We start from the raw sequence: 21,099 nt of genomic DNA, 5'->3' as shown, positions 1-21,099 counted from the left end.
AGTTCCTTTAAGAAGGACGACTTGGAAAGTAATCTGGTGAGTCTCTTTTGTTTACTTTTTCGCGAATCAGCTAAATGGTTGTTGCTGACTAGTTTCTGACCGCAACTTTGTCTGCGTAGATTTTGACATGTCTAAGTAGGATTACAATAAAAAGTGTATGTTTTAGACAGTATACTTTACCTAGCTATAAAACTGTTTAATCTTAGATATTATGATAAAAGTTTTTAGTTTTCAAACTATTAATTTATTTAGTAATATTATGTTCAGTAATGTTTTTTTCAGCCAAATGACGTCCAATACTGAATAAAAGCCTCCCCCAAGGATTTTCATATAGGTACTTCCCGCGACCGCGTGATATTAGCACATAGTTTAAGTTATTATCTAAATATATAATTATGTATAACTCAAAGGTGACTGACTGACTGACTGACATAGTGATCCATCAACGCACAGCCCAAACCACTGGACGGATCGGGCTGAAATTTGGCATGCAGGTAGATGTTATGACGTAGGCATCCGTTAAGAAAGGATTTTACGAAACTCCACCCCTAAGGGGGTAAAACGGGATCCACGCGTACGAACTCGCGGGCAGCCGCTAGTAATGAGTTAGTATAATTTTGGTCCCGAATTCAACCTGCATTATCAGCAATGTATCATTGCTTTCATCTGCATGTTATCTTATTGTGGTCCCCATAATTTGCACGCCATTGTATTCCTTATCTCGACAGCTTAAAGTCCGTTTTCTCTTGCACTTTGAATGAAAGCTCAGGTGTTATAACTCGCAATATGCACAAAGGAATTTCAAGCTTTTGTGTCGGTAATAAAGTGTATTTTAGAGCTTGTGTATGTGCAACCATTTGTCTTACCTAAATAGAGATGTAGATTTTTTGAGACAAGACAAGATATAGTATAAAGAGAACAGCCATATAAATGCATTTTGTCCACGGAATTGTGTATCTGTATCTATCACATCCATTAAGTGATAAATCAGAATTTTCACATTACTAAGAAAAAGTGGGGAGTGTCCTTCTAGACTCTAAAGGCAAGCAATCATTTCCAAGTCATTAATTTGAATGAGTTTTTATCTCATTATAAAAGTAGATTTCCACACAATTAATTACTAGGTACAATGTTAACACCTTTGCTGCGGCAGTAACTTTCTAATACTTTCCATTCCTTCGGTACAAGGTCAGTAAACCTGGTATTAAAACTTACATTGTGGCGGCACAAGGCTTGTAACATTTAAGATATATTNCTTAAAGACCTTGTAATATTTAAGATATATTAATTTTATTTTTGGCTTCATGTTAATAGATATTGTGTTTTTTTTCTTTGAATATTAATAATAATGCATTTATTGACATACACCTGAAGGCGTTCGTGAATAACTTGTTTAGTATAAAAATTATAGCTATATTCAAAATACAAGGCTTATGCACCCTGTGCCGCACTGAAGTAGGGAAGTCTGGTGGGTATTCTAGGGATGTGAAATACAAATATCGATAGTTTTAATTAAGTTTTAATAAAAATTTAAAAAAGTAACAAACAAAGATGTTTTAATAATTTAGTCTAAATATTTTACAAATAAGACAAACGTGCATAAATACTTAAATAAGCTATATTTAAAGAAAACATATTATTTAATAACATTTAGTTACAATTTCAAATGTTTGTCACGAAAAAATATTTAAATTAGCAATAAATCGTGTAGCAAATTAAATTATAATCAATTTGCAGTTTTGATTTTGTTTGTTTCTCTTAACGCCATGTCGACATGTGCGTTTCTTACGAATGCGAGGCAACACTGGCTGCACGAAGCTAGCGTGGGGTGCGGTACCAGGTGCGCAGGGTACAAGGTTCTTCGACCTGGTTTCGCATTGTGAAGACATTTTATTACTTCCGTGCGGTACCAGGTCTAAAAACCTGGTATTAAGGTAGGTACATCATTGGATTCTATTTTAAGAATACATTATAGATTTCATCACTTTCCTACACCGGACCCAATTGAAGTTATGCCTTTCGCACGACAAGGAAGACTATAATTTTCTTAGCCGCACGGTAAGCGAGACGTACACAAGGTCTATAGACCTGGTTTCGCACTCAACGTGTTAATTTATTAAAAATATATTTACAATCACCCTTAAATATGGTTTTAAGTTACTACATCCGATAAAAATTACGGTTTCTGTATGAATTCCAGTTTTGCCTTCGTAATGTCTAAGAGCTCAATTTTTTAAGATGCCAGGATTTGTTCATATTTTTTTTACAATCCACACGATAAAAGAGAAAACTTATAAGTGAATAATTTGTGCTGTGGCTGTTGTAAGACATTAATTAAGGCGATGGGGGGTGCTCGTTCATTTTCGAGTGTTGTTTAATATTATTGCTAAGAACCAGCGGTTTTAGCAACCAAGTTGTTATGTAAACACCCTTGTTTTCAGTGAGAAACTTTGATAAGAGAGAGAGAGGTCTTCCTGCCTTGCGTTAACTTCCTTTTCAAAGAATAGACGCTAACTGCTGGCTATATCCACAATTTTGCAAAATAAGAAATACCTATTTAGGCTGGGTTGCAGTATATTACTTTAATTATGACAAACGTCAAGTCTGTCAAACTTCATACAAAAATTTATGGTTATAGTTACGGTTAAAGTGAGATAGTGCAACTCGGGCTTATTTGTAAAACATAGGTAACAATTTTGATTGAGTAGGTAGGTACACTGTGTAGAGTTATCATTACTGTATTTGGCCCATGATTCATTAAAAAATCATTAATGTCAGAATGTTGAATTGATTGAATTTATGAATGAAATGAAAAGATATTACCATTATCTACCGCTATAACCTATGGGGGGTTATTTGCCAATAACCGACCATATATTGTCCTCGGAATTATATTCCGATTATAATAATCACTAAGATTATTTTTAGGTAGTACAGACGAGAAAATGATAGTAGAACGAACACGGTAGAATGAAGAATATTATTAACGAATTAAGAATTGTATTTAACGGCACAAGTAACAAATAATTAATTAAAATACAATTATATCGAGAGAATTATTCAAATGATGTTAGCACAACGATCGCGGAAGACAGAGTGTGTCATCGATTTTCCAATTCTCTTCAACGGCTATGAGTGAGCGGGGAACGATGAGCGGCGTTGAAGCGAGACGGCAGCATACGTCTCCACGGGTGCGCGAGCGACGCAGGCGTACCGCGGCGGCAGCGCGCATGCGCCGAACGTTTGTTCGGTCAATCGGAGCTGGCCCAATTTCATGAGCGGAAGCGGATTGCTCAGAAATCTAAGGCGGGGGTCCAAGTTAAGATTGTGGCGGATAGTCGCCACAGTACTCCCCTCCGCAGACCGTGACTACGGTCGATAAAAATCGGGCAGCCGGACTCTTCGACCGCTGGAAGTCCGCTTAACGTTTTCTTCGGCTGGTTGAGCTGTCTTCTGTACTTCCTTCGACTCATACGCTGGCTTGAGCCTGTCAATGGAGACATTGACATTCTTGGCGTTGACTTCCAAGGTATAGTATTTAGGTTGTCGGTTGACAACCTTGTAGGGGCCAGCGTATGGTGGCTCCAAGGCGCCTCTCATGCGATCTTGGCGAACGAAGACGTGCGAAGAGGTGTGAAGATCGCGTGGAATGTAGAAGGCCGAAGTGGAGTGCCAGGTGGTAGGACGAGGAGCAAGCTTCGCCATGCACGCGCGAAGTCGAGTCGCGTACTGGGTGACGTCAGCTGTCTGGTAGTCGTATCTGGGGCTCAGGAACTGACCGGGCAGGCGAAGTGGTTCGCCGTACACCAGTTCGGCAGGGGACGACTGGAGGTCTTCCTTCCAGGCACTACGCATGCCTAGAAGAACCAGTGGTAGTGCTTCAGTCCACTGTGAAGCTGGAGCGTGGCACATGATTGCCGCCTTGAGCTGGCGGTGGAGGCGCTCAACGATGCCGTTGGCCGCTGGATGGTAGGCTGTGGTGTGGAGATGGCGCGCACCGACCAGAGAAGTGAGAGCCTGGAACAGGTGGCTCTCGAACTGGCGACCACGGTCTGTGGTTACCCGCTCAGGACAACCAAATCTGGCAATCCAGCCAGACACGAGGGCAGCAGCACAGGTCTCTGCGGTGATGTCCTTCAGCGGATACGCTTCAGGCCACCGAGTAAACCTGTCTATGACAGTGAGGCAGTACCTGTAATCACAGGACAAAGGTAATGGCCCTACGATGTCGAGGTGTATGTGAGAGAACCTCGAGGAAGGTGGAAGGAAAGAGGATAGAGGAGAGGTAGTGTGACGGGAAACTTTACTTTTCTGGCATTTTATGCATTGCCTAGACCACTCTCTACAATCCTTGCGAATCCCTGGCCAAACAAATCTTTGTGTCACCAGTCGCACAGTAGCTGAACTTCCTGGGTGATGTAAGTTGTGTAGCACATCAAAAACTTGCTTGCGGAACTCGGGTGTGATGTACGGACGAAGAGAAGGCAGAGACGTGTCGCAATAGACAGGCGTGCTGCTCGCCTCAGTGGCAACTTTTTGCAGTCTCAAGGCTGTTCCGTGCTTGAGGAGCTCTTGTAGCTCTGGATCACTCTCCTGAGAACGTGCAAGGCACTCGTAGTCTACGGCGCAAGTTACCTCTTCGATTCGTGATAAGGCATCGGCGACGATGTTGTCGCGTCCAGGGATGAACCTTATGTCCGTGGTAAATTGCGCGATGAAGTCGAGGTACCTGAATTGTCTAGGCGAACACTTGTCTCTGTTAAGCGAGAATGCGAATGTGAGTGGCTTGTGGTCCGTAAACACAGTGAATGTTCTGGCTTCAACCATATGTCGAAAGTACTTGATGGCTTCATATACTGCAAGTAACTCTCGATCGTACGGGCTGTATTTCTTCTGGGAAGCGCTCAGTTTGTGAGAGAAGAAAGCCAAGGGTTGCCAGACTTGATCCTTGAGTTGCTGTAGCACGGCTCCAATAGCTACGTCAGAAGCGTCCGTGACTATAGCAAGATCGGCAGAAGGGTCTGGGTGAATAAGCTGTGTGGCTTGCGATAAGGAAGTCTTACAGTCCTCAAACGACTTCAGCATTTCTGGTGTCAGAGTGATGGGCTGTGAACCTTTGATCCGAGGTCCAGTAAGAATACTGGTGAGAGGTGCTTGGATCTTGGCGGCGTTCGGTATGAAGCGTCGATAGAAGTTTAGCATACCGAGAAAACGCTGAAGCTCCTTGACGGTCTTCGGTGCTGTGAAGTTTTGTATAGCTTCTACTTTAGTCTCCAGGGGCTTAGTTCCTGCTGCAGAGACTTGATAGCCGAGGAACGTTATTTCAGACTGGCCTAGATTGCACTTTGAAGTGTTAACCAGTATCCCGTATTCTCTCAGGCGTTCAAATAGCTGGCGCAGGTGGACCAGGTGGATTTCTGGACTGCTGGAAAACACCAGGATATCGTCGAGATACCCAAAACAGAAGTCAAGACCCAGAAGAACTTCATCGACGAATCGCTGAAAGGTCTGCGCAGCGTTCCTTAACCCAAACGTCATGTATGGGAATTCATACAGACCGAACGGCGTGGTGATGGCAGTCTTGGGAATATCCGCTGGATTTACCGGAATCTGGTTGTATGCCTTCACAAGGTCGATGGTGGAGAAGATAGTGCATCCTGAGAGCTGGTAGGAGAAGTCATGTATGTGACGAATGGGATACCGGTCTGGAATAGTCCTGGCATTAAGTGCACGATAGTCGCCGCATGGTCTCCATCCGTCGTCCTTCTTCCTCACCATGTGTAGAGCAGAAGACCAGGGACTCTCCGAACGCTGAGCCGTACCACACGCAAGCATGTCCTCGAACTCCTTCTTCGCTGCTTGGGAGCGAACTGGATCAAGACGTCGAGGCTTGCAAGATACCGGTGGACCAGGGCTGGTTCTGATGTGGTGCAGTGTGTTATGCTTGGGTGGAGAACGAACGCCTGCCGGTCTGGTAATCTCTGGAAACTCGCGCAGAAGTGTGTGAAACTCGGTTTCACCAGTGACGGCTTTGACAGAAGCGATATCGTCTGAATTTCCAGAAGTAACAGCTGCTACGGACAGGGTTGTGATTCCATCGACCAAACGTTGGTTTCTGCAATCTACAAGCAAATTGTAATGGCTCAGGAAGTCTACACCGATGATAGGCTTCGAAACGTCTGCTATGATGAAGTTCCAAGTAAAATCTCGCCTGAGTCCCAAGTTCAGGTGTAGTAGTGCAGGTCCATAAGTGTGGATGATGGAGTTGTTCGCTGCGACGAGATCATACTTGGTCTTAGTACAGGGCGTCTTGATAGCGGATCGCGGAAAAACACACAGGTCTGAGCCAGTGTCCACAAGGAACTGCATTTTTGATGTGCGATCCGTAACGAAAAGACGGCCTGTTGCAGAGGGGCAGTCGTGGGCCGCTACTTCCGACCGCCCTTGGAGTTTTCCGAGGGGAAGCTGCAAGGCTGCTTACATTTCTTCGCCTTAGTGCCGTATGTGAAGTGGTAGAAGCAGTGTGGATGGTCAGGTGGTGGTTGCTTTGATCTGGAGCGGCTGCGTGAGCGATTGTAACGATTGTTCTGATATCTCGAACGTGATCTATTGTCGGAATCTTCAAGTCTGCTGGTCAGTATAGCCACTTGCCTGGTCAACTCTGCGATCTGGTGTGCCATGTCTCCGTAGGGTACTGCAGCAGAGGAAGTACTGGCGACTTGCGGAGTTGACGGTGCGATCTCGTATACTTTGTCAGCCAACTCACCCNGATGACCGTCTGGATATTCTGTGGCAGCCTGCTGGACCACAGAGTAAGCAGGAAATCAGAAGACACCGAAGGACCAGCCAAACCCGACAGGTGACGTAGGAACTGAGACGGCTTCCTATCGCCTAGCTCTTCGTGAATCAGCAGCTGCTTAATCCGCTTTTCCTGAGAAGCTGAAAGTCGTTTAATTAGTTCAGACTTCAGCTTTTCGTATTTTTCCGTAGGAGGCGGGTTGGTGATGATGTCCTTCACCTCGATGGCATATTGGTGGTCTAACTGCGCAACCAAGTAGTAAAACTTGGTCTCGTCCTTAGTTATTCCCGACAGGACAAACTGTGATTCAACCTGCGCGAACCACAAAGCAGGCTCCTCAGGCCAGAAGAGCGGAACTCGTACGCTCACTTTTAAAATTTCGTCGTTGCCCATTTTTACAATGTGAAAAAATCGCTCACCGCTTGTGTCCAAACCACACACCAATCTGATTGTAGAATTCTTGATGTAATATTCTTCTTCTTCTTCGTCGGGGTCACCAGANAGTATGTGAAAAAATCGCTCACCGCTTGTGTCCAAACCACACACCAATCCGATTGTAGAATTCTTGATGAAATATTCTTCTTCTTCTTCGTCGGGGTCACCAATGTGGGATACGATGTTCGTCCACAATAAGGAAGCTAGATGTTAGTGCTTCCTTCCGAGCGGGTGTTATGCTCGGGTACCAAGGTCCAATTTACACCATCTTGGTTTGTCTATATATACTTTGGCAGGATCTAAAACTCCGTCACCGCGATGCAGGTTTGTATGAGCGGCGGAGTGTGCCATAGTGAAGTAGTGACAGCGCCATCTGTTGGTCACTAGTTTGTAGTGGCGTCGCCACAGACCGACGATGTGGTAAAGGTCGCTAGAAGAACCTGGGGGGAGGCCTTTGTCCAGCAGTGGACGTTATTTAGCTGAAACGAACGAGCGAACGAAGTACTATCTATCGAATAATCTAAAAACTCAATGTATGAACCTAATTTTAGCAACGATAGCCGAACGGTGAAGGTGTCGGACTGGTCGACTCGTGATCCGAGGAACGCGGGTTCAATCGCCGCCGCCTCTCGACTATTGTGGTGAATACTCGTAACAAGCAAGCTTGCCACGAGGCGGGGTTAACGAGACTATTAGTAATTTACTATTAGTACTAATATTATTATTTAACTTTTAATAAAACGTACTGTTTGTGAGTAGTCTTGATTTTCTTGAAGCAACCCGTGTATCCTCTCCGAAGCATCTCTTCTCACGTCGCCAATAGTTATGTTGACCACCTTTGTTTGTTCTTGTTTCTCATTCGGACCTGAAACAAAAGAAAAACAATACATAAGATATAAGAGCTATTTTTTCAGAGCAGGTGTTACGCATGATTTAACGTCGAGTGCCCCTTCTGCGATTATTTTATTCTTTTTTTATCGTATTCACTTTGTGGGTGGGATTTATGTCGAACAGGTTCTAAATAAGAATGACATCACATCTTGGTATATTGTAACCCTGAAAAAACCTACCTTAGGAGAATTAGGACCCGAACCAACTGCCTTAGGAAAAGAATGGTCTATTATAAGACTGATGTAGAGACATTTAATAGGTAATTCTTTTAGTTTAGTGTGGGTAGTTTAGAGAGCTAAATTGAACATTCAGCATTTACTTAATTAGTACGTAGAGAAATAAATGCAAAAATCCCTCGGATTTTTGGTATTGGTGATTATTTATCACTTTCAGTTAAAAAAATCTCCATTAAATACGAGTAACTCTCAGTCTAACACCGAGTTATTCCCGTCGCAAGTTATTTTTCGTCCAAACCGTTGATATGTGCCGCGGAATGCATCTTGGGGTGCGGCCCACTGACCCACTTCCGATACACGTTGTTAATTGTTTGCGAATCACTTGTAATGGGTTCTGTCCCATCTGAGGCACTAATTTTTGTAAGAGAAAAGTCACTATAGAAATGGTTCCAGTTTTATTCGAGTTGCCGCGGACTACATACTTTTTATTGGCCGATAGTTTGGTCGACTTCAATTTGTATCGACCAGCAGATCAAGCGCCGCAAGTGTAACTGGATCGGCCACACTTTCCGAAGGGACACATCTCCATTTCCCCAAGCAGGCTCTAGATTGAAATCCCCATCTAGGGGGCATATATATGACATTAATGCCCGTGTTCACCATCAATCCCTCATTTTTAAGTGACGCCTATGGTAACACATAACAGGTATTTTTTTTCATACTGGTCACTTAAAAATTAGAGATTGATGGTGAAAACGGGCATAATAAATCAATTTGTATCAAGAATCGGCGGATACCAAATCGGTACAGTGTGCTTTCTTACTTTGACCACACTTTCACCTTCACTGGTTGGGTTTTTATTGGCGGTCAAGCTGTAGTTCCTGGCTACACACGAGTTACAGCGGTGGGAACGAGAGGTTGGAATAGTCCCGTAATTACTGCTCGACTAAACAATTGGTCAACAGAAAGTTATTTTTCGTCCAAACCGTTGATATGTGCCGCGGAATGCATCTCGAGGTGTGGCCCACTGACCCACTTCCGATACACGTTGTTAATTGTTTGCGAATCACTTGTGATGGGCTTCCCTTGAGTTAAGTAAGTTTTACAAGCCCGTGGGTTAAGTCGAACCTTAACTTCGAACTCCTCCCATGTTCTTCTGATTAATTTCGTTGCGGGTCCAATGACAGTTTAACTTTCCCCCGAGACAAACTTGACCTTCACTGTTTGGGTTTTTATTGGTGGTCAAGGTGTAGATCCTGGCTACACAGGAGTTGCAGCGGTGGGAGAGAGAGGTTGGAATAGATCCGTAGTCTGCGGGTTTATACAGTCGACAGTACTCAGACTATTCAATTTTGTTGCAAAATACCCTGTATTACGACCAGATAAGACTCTACTGTGTTTAACTTGATATGCAGTCGTCTGTACAGTTGGATGTTCAGGAAGGTCTTTGTCTCGTCGCGGGATCGAAAGTATGATCGTAATAAATTGTTAGGTTTCAGAGTAGTTTATGATTATTTAGTAGTCAAGTATTCTGAAACACTCTATTATCAACATCATCAGTTTTTCATCTCTGACTTGAGAAATAAAGGTAACTATGATATGCTCAGCATCAAACGTTCATAACTAATCTTTTTCAACCCCTCCAATCGTCCTTCTTCTATTACTCGTAAATCTCTAAGAAAATTCGTAAACATTGGATTGGGCACGAAAATGTAACTTGCAAACATACGTTTCAGTCAGTTCCCTACATTTTACTCTCACAAAAGCCAAAGCTAAAAGCTAGAAACGACCGAAATATAAAAACACACGACCAAACCCGGCTTAAACTCTGGACATTTACATCGCAGTCAAAAGACACGAAACCGGCAAGAATGTATTATTCTAGACAATACACTCGTGCACCGCTCATGCTCTTCGACGAAGTTTCCAGCACAAAAGACCAGCCATTTCACAGGTGTTATTGCAACCTTAAAGTAACATTTCAACGCCACAACACGGGTACACACGGGACTGAAATACGCGCGCGACCGCGACGTTTATTTTTGTTAACGTAAAAATAGTCTGTCAGTGGTCGATGAGGTCTTTTTAAAAGTTTACGGCGCGTTTAATGTGTTTTTATGTGTTTCGGCGTTAACCAGTGAATAAATAATTTGGAGATCGGTAGGCCTCATCAGCATTGTAATCTAAATTCCGCAATAAATCAGTACAACTAAGCACTTTGTAATTGTCTTCATATTCGTGGCATTTTTAAAGAGAGGAATCATAATAATCATGATTTCCAAGTGTTAGACTTGGACATCATGATTATTATGATTGTCGCCTACCAAGGGTGGAGATTATGGCAAAACCTTCCACTAAGAGGACGAGGTCATAGTCCTCCAGGCTGTGGGCTGTAACGGGCTGTTGATGAATCACAATAATATTTTTTGCAAAGATAGACCGTTTTAAGTGTTAGACTTGGAGATCATGATTATTATGATTGTCGCTTACCAAGGTTGGAGATTATGGCAAAACCTTCCATTAAAAGGACGAGGCCATGGTCCAGGCTGTGGACCATGGCCTGTGTGTAACGGGTTGTTAATGAATCGCAATAATATTTTTTGCAGAGATGGACCGTTTCTGGACGCCTAAAGGAGCTAATCCTTTTAGATATAATTTATAAAATTCTCAATTCTTTTACATTGGCAGTGCCTCGCTTACGCACAATAAAATGGTTTAACGCCCGTATTCACAAACATTACTATGAGGTCTCACAGTGCGCGTGGACGCACAGGGTGACACATGAACTAATCATAGAGCTCTATTCAACGCTGTGCGTTCGATTTCCTGCTTCACTTAAGCAAACTTTGTTTGTGAATACGGGCATTAGAACTGAATGACCCAAGAAAAACGTCGAAACGTTTTCGCACGGGAAAACTACCCGTATTATCCACCACTGTTTATACAGCCCACTACTCTAATCCCGCGCACGTCTACGTAATATTTCCCCAAAAATCCAGCAACACTCGCGATGATCTAGGGAATTCCCACTTGCCTCACGTACAGCTGAAATAATGAACGAACTTGATAATGTTGAGTGCACGCATCTTCAGATGAAAAGCTGGGACCAATTTTCTTATGGAATTGGTACATGGAATGGGGTACATGAAATGGCGCTCTGTCTGTGCAAGTCACGGAAAATATAATGTAATTTGTCGCTTAGGACTTATTGATATGAGAATAGAGGCGACAATAGCACAACGGTAAAGGATTTGGATTGTTGGTTTGATAGCTCGTCGATCGCCGTCGACCACTAGACTATTATGGGGAACCACTCATAACAAATATAGATGGGTTAACAGATTTCATAGTGAAACATGTAATATATTTAATTTACCGCACAAAAATGAGTTATTACTTATTAGGTATTGTGAGTTGATTCAAGTCAATATGAAGACAAAAGGTAATTTCCAGGGAATTGACTAGGGACTCTCCATACTTTAAAAAAAATCCTTTTAATTTATTTAAGTGCGAGCCTTCATTACGTCTAATTCAAATAGGTAGGTAATAATGACATTCGACGACTTACATTATCTGTAAATTGAATCACTGAATGAGTTTCATTCAGCTAAATCAAAACCACTGGCATCGTCCCAGGCAGAACTATTAAGTCCAGTACTCAGCCGCATATTTGATGTCAAACTGGTGATTTATCTAAGTGATTAACTGAAACTATATCCGATGGGCATTTATCAAAAATGATATTTCAGTGAGTACTGAATTCTCGATCAAAAGACTTTGACATAAGGTTTTGTATTCCCTGAAGGCTAAAATTAAATGGTATGAGACTTGTCACTGGGTGAACACGCTTAGAGAATTCATGCAATCACCCGTGACGTCATAGGATAATTTATTGAGTGATGAGTTTTGTTTGGTGACAAATTCTGTCCAGTGATTAGTCCAAATATTGAAACTAAGCCATCAAAAGCCTAAATCTACGAGCGCTTTAAACGCACACAAAATTATTTTACAGTTTGGACACCTGCTTAAACTTGACCACAAATTTGACCAACCCAAGTAGGTACCTCAGTTGAATTACAAATGGATAGCTGTAAAAGTCCGCCTGGCTAGCTACCACCACCTTACCTAAGTCTGTCGCCATAACAACAATGTTAACAGTATTGTTGTGTTCCGGCAGTTAGAGGTAAGATAGCCAGTTCCTCAGTTGAGGATTCCGGGTGAAGCTCGCTTCCACTTTCCGGCCTGATCATCACTTAACATCAGGTGAGATACAAGCGAAGAGCTTCCTCGTTGTGGATAAAAAAAAATAACTATGCACCAATCCAACAGTAAATATTATTTTATTATATCAGTTATAACAAACATCGAAAGTATTTTAACGATGTCGATGACATAGATTGTGAAACCAGCGAAAATAATATCTCCAAACACCAAAACAATGACTCACTTTTAGTATATTTACACATCAGGGAAACGTGAATCAGGGAATTCGTACTTATTGAAGAAAAAACACAATCTTCAAAGCATTTAAATTGGCGCCCTCAAATCACTTCTACTGAATATTAGGATTTATGAAGACAATTAGGTACCTCGTTCTCGAGTTTTCTCACAGTTTCTCGGAATTGTTTTGTTTGTCACCACGAGTTCTTTACTCTGTTGTTAAAATTAACCAGAATCCTTAGTCCATTTATTATCGAATGATCTTGAGCCCACACTACGTCGTCCGGCTCGTCGTGGGCAGGCCTCTCATTGGGTGGACCGACGATCTGGTGAAGGTCGCGGGATGTGCCTGAATGCGGGCAGCGGTCGTTAGGGAAATCCTTGGGAGGCCTTTGTCCAGCAGTGGACGTCATTCGGCTGAAACGAACGATCTTGAGCAACTTATACATTAAGTAGGTATTACATATAGATCCTAGGGTTATCTGGAATCCAGCTTTAAACATTTATCTGAATTGCAATAGCGTAGTGGAAAATTTATCTAACTCAGCAAACGTTGTTTTGTAGTTAGACACATTTCAGCCAGCTGGAGTGACGGACGACTTACAAAAGGTGACTTACAAATGGCAGAACCCTGCGACAAGCCAAAGACTGTCTAGGTACTTAACGCAATGACTGATATAGACTGATAATGGCTTAGTCCGTAGTAAGCCTTTTCCAATTTTGTAAAGTAAAATATCTTATACATCTACCTACATAAAATAGATTGACAGATTCTATCTACTAAAGTATAAAGTGAGTAAGTGACCGATATAGCCCGCAGAATTGCTAAAATCAAGTGGCAATGCTACTAAAAACTTCTCGAGTGGCGACCACGGGCCGGAAGACGTAGCGTGGGCAGGCCCTCCACTAGGTGGACCGACGATCTGGTGAAGTTCGCGGATGCCTGGATGCGGGCAGCGCAGGACCGGTCATTATGGAAATCCTTGGAGGAGGCTTTTGTCCAGCAGTGGACGTCATTAAGCTGCAACGAACGAACAAACTAAAGTATAATCAATCTCTAGCACTATCAGTTGCCAAGCGCTTTGACCATCCTTCTCTAATCATGCACTTAGTTATTTATTAATTAAATGTTAATTTAGCGCTACATTATCTCGCGCCCGCGGCATCCGATACAGGAAGCTGGCTCAATACTGGAGCTCGGGGAATGTGCCGTTAATTATTTTATGAAGCTGTTAACATGAAATTCTGCATGGTAGAGCTTGCTTTATAAACGGAATTTAAAGTTGTACCTGATAATTAATACAGGATGTTAATTTTTTTTATTCATTACGCCCGTATTCACAAACAATACTATGAGGTTTCACAGTGCACATGGACGCACAGGGTGACACACGAACCAATCACAGAGCTCTATTCAACGCTGTGCAGCTACATTTAAGCAAGTATCGTTTGTGAATAAATCAATAGGGATGATGACTGGGTAAAGAAATCGAAATTATATTTAGTCCGTCAGACAGATAATAAAAAAATTTTGGACACATTTTTTTTTCATAATCGAATAAATACAGTACAATACAGTATATTGAGTTGAAATGTGACGTGACGTCAGTTTTGAGTAAAAAATCTACTCAACGTAACGCGCCCTTTCAACTCGATGTAGCACTGTTAATATTTAATTATGAAAGAAAATTAAAAAATATGAGTCTAATATTTTCTAATTATCTGTCTGACGGACAAATAATTGAAATTTTGTCATCTAGCCTATTGTTACGCGATCTTATGCGAGCGCTTGTGGATGGGATAAAAAATTATGGCAGACGAAAATTATGCCGACCATACAAAACAAGTGCGATGCAATTTACGTTATCTTTATCAGTAGGTACGAGCATACATTGATTTATCTTTGATTCGCTCCAATTAGCACACTTACCTAGATAAGTGATAATATTTAGAAAATAAATATTCAGAGTCAATTTTAATTCAAAGTTGTTTTCTACGGCAAAATCAAACAGAGACTGTATAAACTAAGTTTTAAACGGATAATTTAAATAAATGAAAATATTCTAACAGAAAAAGCTGGCAAAAATATTTTTTATAGCCAATTTGATAAATATTGGGGAGGTCTATGTTCAACAGTAGACATCCTGAGGCTGTTTGTTGATAATGGTGATGATAAATCTTTTATCAACTTTCACAATTCTCAAATTAAAAGACTACAAAATATAATAACACCTAAAATGCTCTTATAGCCTTACAGAGATTTGAATCCTCAAACGCTTCTAACATTGTTATCCACGTGAACCATTTATCAGGTCAGGCGAAAGTGATAAGTGATAGCCAGTTGCCAGCAATATTTCACATCAGTTAAGAAAAACGTATTTTCTATCATTCAAGTACACAACAGCGACCTCTTAAAATATTTTATGCGAACTGTTGACGCGAAATGTGATAGGGTTGCGAGATGGTCGGGATTTGGCCGGATTCTTCCGATTTTATGAATGACAAACTAAAAAAACTCCCGAAAAACAACTTAATTTTATGAAACTATAAATATTATAAGTTTTCCGAATTTTTGTCAAACGAAACTGCCGATCTCACTTTTTCTACCGGCAGCAAAATATGTAACTACAATGATAAATGTTGTTGTTTTTAATATTAAGTTTTTTTACTTTAATTTGCTTTATTTCCTTCCGACTTATAAAAAATGCTTTTTCCCTCGATAAAAGGCTCATTCGATCTGGCAAAGTGGCAACCCTGCATGTGAGTGAATTTAGAATCTGTGAGAGACGAGCTTTATTTAGGATTCCACAGGCGCCCCCTGGTAACAAGGCGAGTTAACTATATCGTCCGTTGACAGCCCTTTGGAAGGGGAAGCACGTGTGAAATCAACATTTTTTGTCAACATTTTCATGAAAATAACGTTTCTTTTAAGTTAGGGAGTTTTTGGATGTGGACTCTGATTTTCCTTTTTTTTTAATTTATTGTTGGATTTTTTATTTCTACCATGGGTCGTTGACATCAGTAACCAATAGCACACCAATAGTTTCAAAACTACTTCTTTAAAAAAACCAATTAGGGACTTCGCAATTAACAGAAATGTAAAATATAAATTTAGCAGGTACCTTTGGAAAAAAAACATTATGTAGGTAGTAGTAGGTACCTAAATCAAATCGATTTTTTGATGAAAAAGTGACGTCATAGTAGCTTGTCCAAATTCCCCTAAGAAAAAATATCTAGTTAGTAACTTTAGGAACTACATTGAGCAAAATAAAATAAATGTTCTTGTAATTAAATAATGGCATCTCTTATCTCTTATCGTGCGTGATGCGTTAATCTGTGTTTTGGCAACGATCACTTGTAATGTAACTAAATGCTAATACGAGTAGGTACTCGTGTTAGCGAATTTGAATGGGAGACACTCATTCAATTTGTAAGATGTTGAATTGATCTCTTATAATCTTACGGCTGGCAGTAATTTTGCTTTTTGCATTTCAGTGGTCACTAAGGGATTTCAACTTGTGGATTTTCCCCTCTTTTATGTTTTACAGACTAAAAACGTTTTGTTGATAGCTATTCTTAAAAATAGGCTTTAAATCTCACCCATTTTAAGAAAACATTTTCTTAAAATGGGTGAGATCAAATTCCACGCGGGCGAAGCCGCGGGCGGAAAGCTAGTAGAATTATAAGTGTGAGTATCTTCGATAAAAATGCCTCCTCTACACGTTCCTAAAATAGGGGCTTATTCTTAATTCACCTTGAAACAAGGAAAACATTTTTTCTCACTTCAGCATCAAAATGTTACCTTCGCTTGTTAAGTCTTAGCCACAAAACAAACATAAGAAACAGCACATTTAAGTTTCCGATTTTCAACCATACAAAATCGCACTAATCTAAAGAAAGAGTTGTGAAAATACGCATGCAAAATAGAATATAAGTGCGTCGAAATACGTAGGTGTTTTAAAGCCACGTGTACTCATAACATTTATAAATGATTTAGATCCCATCGATATAAGTAGAATTATGTTTCACATTTTTCTTTAACCTAAGTATCTCCTAATCCCAAAGTTATTTTTATGGATCCTTTATGTAAGTTACTAAAATAATGCCTTGAAACCAACTTATTTATCTAACTGAAAGGGTAATCATATTTCAGCCTCTTTATCGATTCTCGTTATACCGAACGAGATGGAGGACTGTTGTGGACGCCCTCTGCCCCATCTAGGGGACATAGGACCATAAGTCAAGTAAGTCAAGTATCGATTCTCGTTAAAACTGGACTGGCTGCTTTTCCCTGACTATGGAGTGCAGACAGAATAATCTTCAGTTGAAAATTACTCTGATCGCTGAGCGCTTGTTAATAAATAATTACCAATTTGAGATAGCCGATTTGTTGCCATTATTATTTCGAGCCAAAATACCAAGTATTATATCGATAATAACGCTCTATCCATAGGAAAACAAGGTTTATTATGTAAATAGAGCTGTTCTTTAAATATATTTTTGTTAAGGACATGATTTATAAGATCGTACTTTTGAAAGAAGAAGCAATTTGAAGCCATTTTGTATTATGAAGCATTCTTCCTGACCCAAGTAGGTATATGAAGTCTTAAAATGCCACGGTTTATTGGATACCTAGTTGACACGAGAAATGATAGACATGGTAGAAATAAAACTAAGGAGAGCTAGTCGTAACAAAAACTGAATTTTTAAGCCACTATGAAAGCTAATGTACGATTTTATCAAAATAAAATTCCTCAGAAGACCTAGTGTGGGCCGGCCTCCCACTAGATGGACCGATCTGGTGAAGGTCACGGGAAGTACCTGGCAATTTGAAGCCTGGAAGCGCGGGAAAAGTCATTGTAAAAATCTTTGGGGGCCTTTGTCCAGCTGTGGACGTTATTTGGCTGAAACGAGCGAAGATTCCCCATAGTTTTAAAGCAATAGAAACCTTTGACAAGCACTTTAATCCCCTTTCTTAATACGTAATTAACACTGCTATTACTATACAATAATTAACTTAATAGCTTATCATTCTTTCAGTCTTAATACGGTAAAGCCAGGCACTTACTTCACCGGATTAATGTTAAGACAAACAGTAATAAGGATAATGGATATAATAAATCAATGATTGCTCGTCTATTTGGGTTCATTTCGTCCAATTAGGAAGAGAAAGCAATAAACTAATCGGATACGTAACTTATAGTAACGTGGTTTATCTAGTTTAGGCTCTATCTGTCTCTGTCACTCATGCTGCCATCTCGCTTTGCGAGAGAGAGATGGAAATATGGAAACTTCAGATAACATTAGTTGGGATTGGGAGTAGTAGAATACCTAGTTTAGGGTCTACCTGTCACTGTCATTCATGATAAGTACATCTAGTTAAGCGTGAGAGAGATGGACATATCGACACTTCAGATAGCATAGTAGAGAATAGCGCCTCAGGTGAAAAGTTTGAGCCATGTGACAAAAACTAAGGATATCATAAATTAGTTTTTACAGCAGCTTAAAAGAGTGTAAAAATTTTTACGAACTTCGGAAGTTTACGAGTTTGAACGCGCTGAAAACAATCAATGTACCTACTAAATCACCTACAGAGTTCTGGGAAAAAATTTATGAGCCTAACTCTTTAAAGATTGAAAGTTTTTTAATTTGCCTCACAATCAGTCTGAAGAAGTCGCCATAGGTAATGATACGACTCCACATAAATAAGGCAGTAAAACTCACAGATGGTTTGGTAATATTTGACATTAATTACTACGACGTTGTGAGTGAAACTCAAGTTGTTTGTTAGTTGGAGTTTTGCCACAAGATGACTGATTTTCACAATAGATTTTGAACACATTAACTTTAGTGTTAAGCTCTGACTCATTTGTGGATATTTAGGTAAGTATATCTTTTATTGCATTGCAACCGTGCATAGCATATCTCTTAACAATTTGGTGTAGGCTTATAGCACTTTTCCAAGTAAGTTTGAAGCTAAAATCTGTGTCAAATATAATATTGATTCCTTGAAAACTATTTGGTATGATGAAAGAAATCCCACGCAGTCAAAGCGAACGGAAGCGTATAAATGCGAATGTAGTTCATACAAGCAAATACGCAATATCTTACGATTTCTTACGATGTCTTACGAATACCCGAGCACGAATAGCTTCCTGGAGCAATTTACACTCGCGATCATAAACTGGCGTATAAGTATCCGTTAAATTTTACGTTTGAACTTGAAAGCTTTAAACCGCAATCTACATCTTTACATAGTATAAAACAAAGTTGCTACTCACGCATGGATCTTTAAAACTACGCAACTGATTTACATATTAATTCATAGAGTGATTCATAATGTGAATAATATCAATGTGCATAAGTAGCTAATGTGTACTCGTAATATCCTGGATGCGGGCGGCGAAGGACCGGTCTTTGTGGACATCCTTGGGGGGAGGCCTTTGTCCAGCAGTGGACGTCTTTCGGCTGAAATGAACGAACTCGTAATATAGAAAACAAACTTAGATCTCCAAAAAACGCGACAGAGTCTAATACGCTCTCGTCAATAGATAGAGTGATTCAAGAGAAAGAGCTAAAATATATAATTCACAAAGATTTTGAAGAATGAAGAATATGACGATAATTGTTATTGAAGGGTTTTTCTAAAAGTCAAACTGTCTGTAAGCTTTCTTTGAAAACGCTGTCTTGTTCGTTTGTGTCATAAACAGACCTAAAACTAATGCTGACAAAATAATTTCCGATAGTTTGCAGACTTCATTAAAAACATTAAACGTAAGCCCCAAACAATAATTATTTTAGATTTCGTTTAGTTTCTCGGCAGTTAAAGACTTAAATATTCAATCTATAGGTAACATTATAAAGCTGAATAGTTTGTTTGCTTTAACGTGCTAATAATCTCAGGAACTACTGTTCCAATTCGAAAAAATATTTTTGTATTGAATAGCCCATTTATCGAGGAAGGCTTTAGGCTATAACATCACCATACAGCTAATAAGAAAATAGTTGCAAAAACGGGAAATAATATTAACCATGGACCTATAAAAAAAGTCGGACGGATTCTCATCAACAAAATACTGTGACATTAGGTTACACCAGCTTGCCTGTACGTACAGGCCGGCACGCACACATTCACACCCTGATACACCACTTCGAGTGCAAACTTCACACAGTTGACACATTTAAGCAGCGAAAAAACAACACGAATACGACATGTCTTGTGTGATGAAATTGTGTAAAAACCGTTCTGTTCGAACAAACAAAAATTAAGGAATCACATTTCACAGGCAAAATAATAATCCAATCACTTATTTCCCGACATTAAAATATTGAAATTAATTGAAATCAAACGTCATTCACTCGAAAAAATAATACGTCAAAGACCAGTGTTCTCAGTTATTTACGTGGGAAAATTACCCGAAATATGGGAAATTAATAATAATTTTAGGACTTTTTAGTTATTTAGTACGCATACTATGGAAATAAAATAATTTATCATAATAATTGTGTTTTAATGGGATATATTTTCATAGGCAAATTTGATCCTTCCCAAAAATGTGGAACTGCAAAATTCAAATTTTCTTACATTGATTGCGAGCAAATCCACCAGGGCCTTCGTACGATAGAGGGACGCTATCAGGGCCACTGGAATGCACACATGATGGCTGACTGCTGTTGAATCATTCAGAAGAGCTGTCTGCCTTCAGCATCAGCAAGGAAGTCAAATAAAAGAAAGTTTCTTCAACTTAACAACTTCATAAAATAGGATCATCTCTAAAAAAAGAGTGTTTTTGTACAAAAAGACCCAAGTGTCATATTTTTTTAACCAGAGCTGATACAGATATTTCAATCACAGATTTGAAATCGTCATTAAAAATTGGACTAATATCATGTAACATAACCCAATCATCAGAAATGCTGTTGTGCAGTGTTATTTTTAGGTAGTACAGACGAGAAAATGATAGTAGAACAAACACGGTAGAATGAAGAATATTATTAACGAATTAAGAATTGTATTTAACGGCACAAGTAACAAATAATTAATTAAAATACAATTATATCGAGAGAATTATTCAAATGATGTTAGCACAACGATCGCGGAAGACAGAGTGTGTCATCGATTTTCCAATTCTCTTCAACGGCTATGAGTGAGCGGGGAACGATGAGCGGCGTTGAAGCGAGACGGCAGCATACGTCTCCACGGGTGCGCGAGCGACGCAGGCGTACCGCGGCGGCAGCGCGCATGCGCCGAACGTTTGTTCGGTCAATCGGAGCTGGCCCAATTTCATGAGCGGAAGCGGATTGCTCAGAAATCTAAGGCGGGGGTCCAAGTTAAGATTGTGGCGGATAGTCGCCACA

General features: G+C 40.2%; 1 protein-coding gene across 1 annotated transcript in view; it reads right to left on the bottom strand.

The window, feature by feature from the left end:
* Positions 1–6,428: 6,428 nt before the first annotated feature.
* Positions 6,429–21,099, bottom strand: part of LOC114361022 (uncharacterized) — a 36,497-nt gene continuing 21,826 nt past the window's right edge. Inside the window, exons 2-4 of the mRNA XM_028315928.1 lie at positions 7,981–8,099; positions 6,767–7,111; positions 6,429–6,668 (exon numbers count right to left, since the gene is read on the bottom strand). Coding sequence (XP_028171729.1) covers positions 6,429–6,668; positions 6,767–7,111; positions 7,981–8,099 — 704 coding nt within the window. The remainder of the gene's footprint in view (positions 6,669–6,766; positions 7,112–7,980; positions 8,100–21,099) is intronic.

This window comes from Ostrinia furnacalis, unplaced genomic scaffold (assembly GCF_004193835.3).
Source record: "Ostrinia furnacalis isolate ACB-3 unplaced genomic scaffold, ASM419383v2 OfSCF5394, whole genome shotgun sequence".
Taxonomy (NCBI): domain Eukaryota; kingdom Metazoa; phylum Arthropoda; class Insecta; order Lepidoptera; family Crambidae; genus Ostrinia; species Ostrinia furnacalis.
Note: the sequence above shows the minus strand (reverse complement) of the source record. Positions and strands in the feature narration are given on the sequence as shown.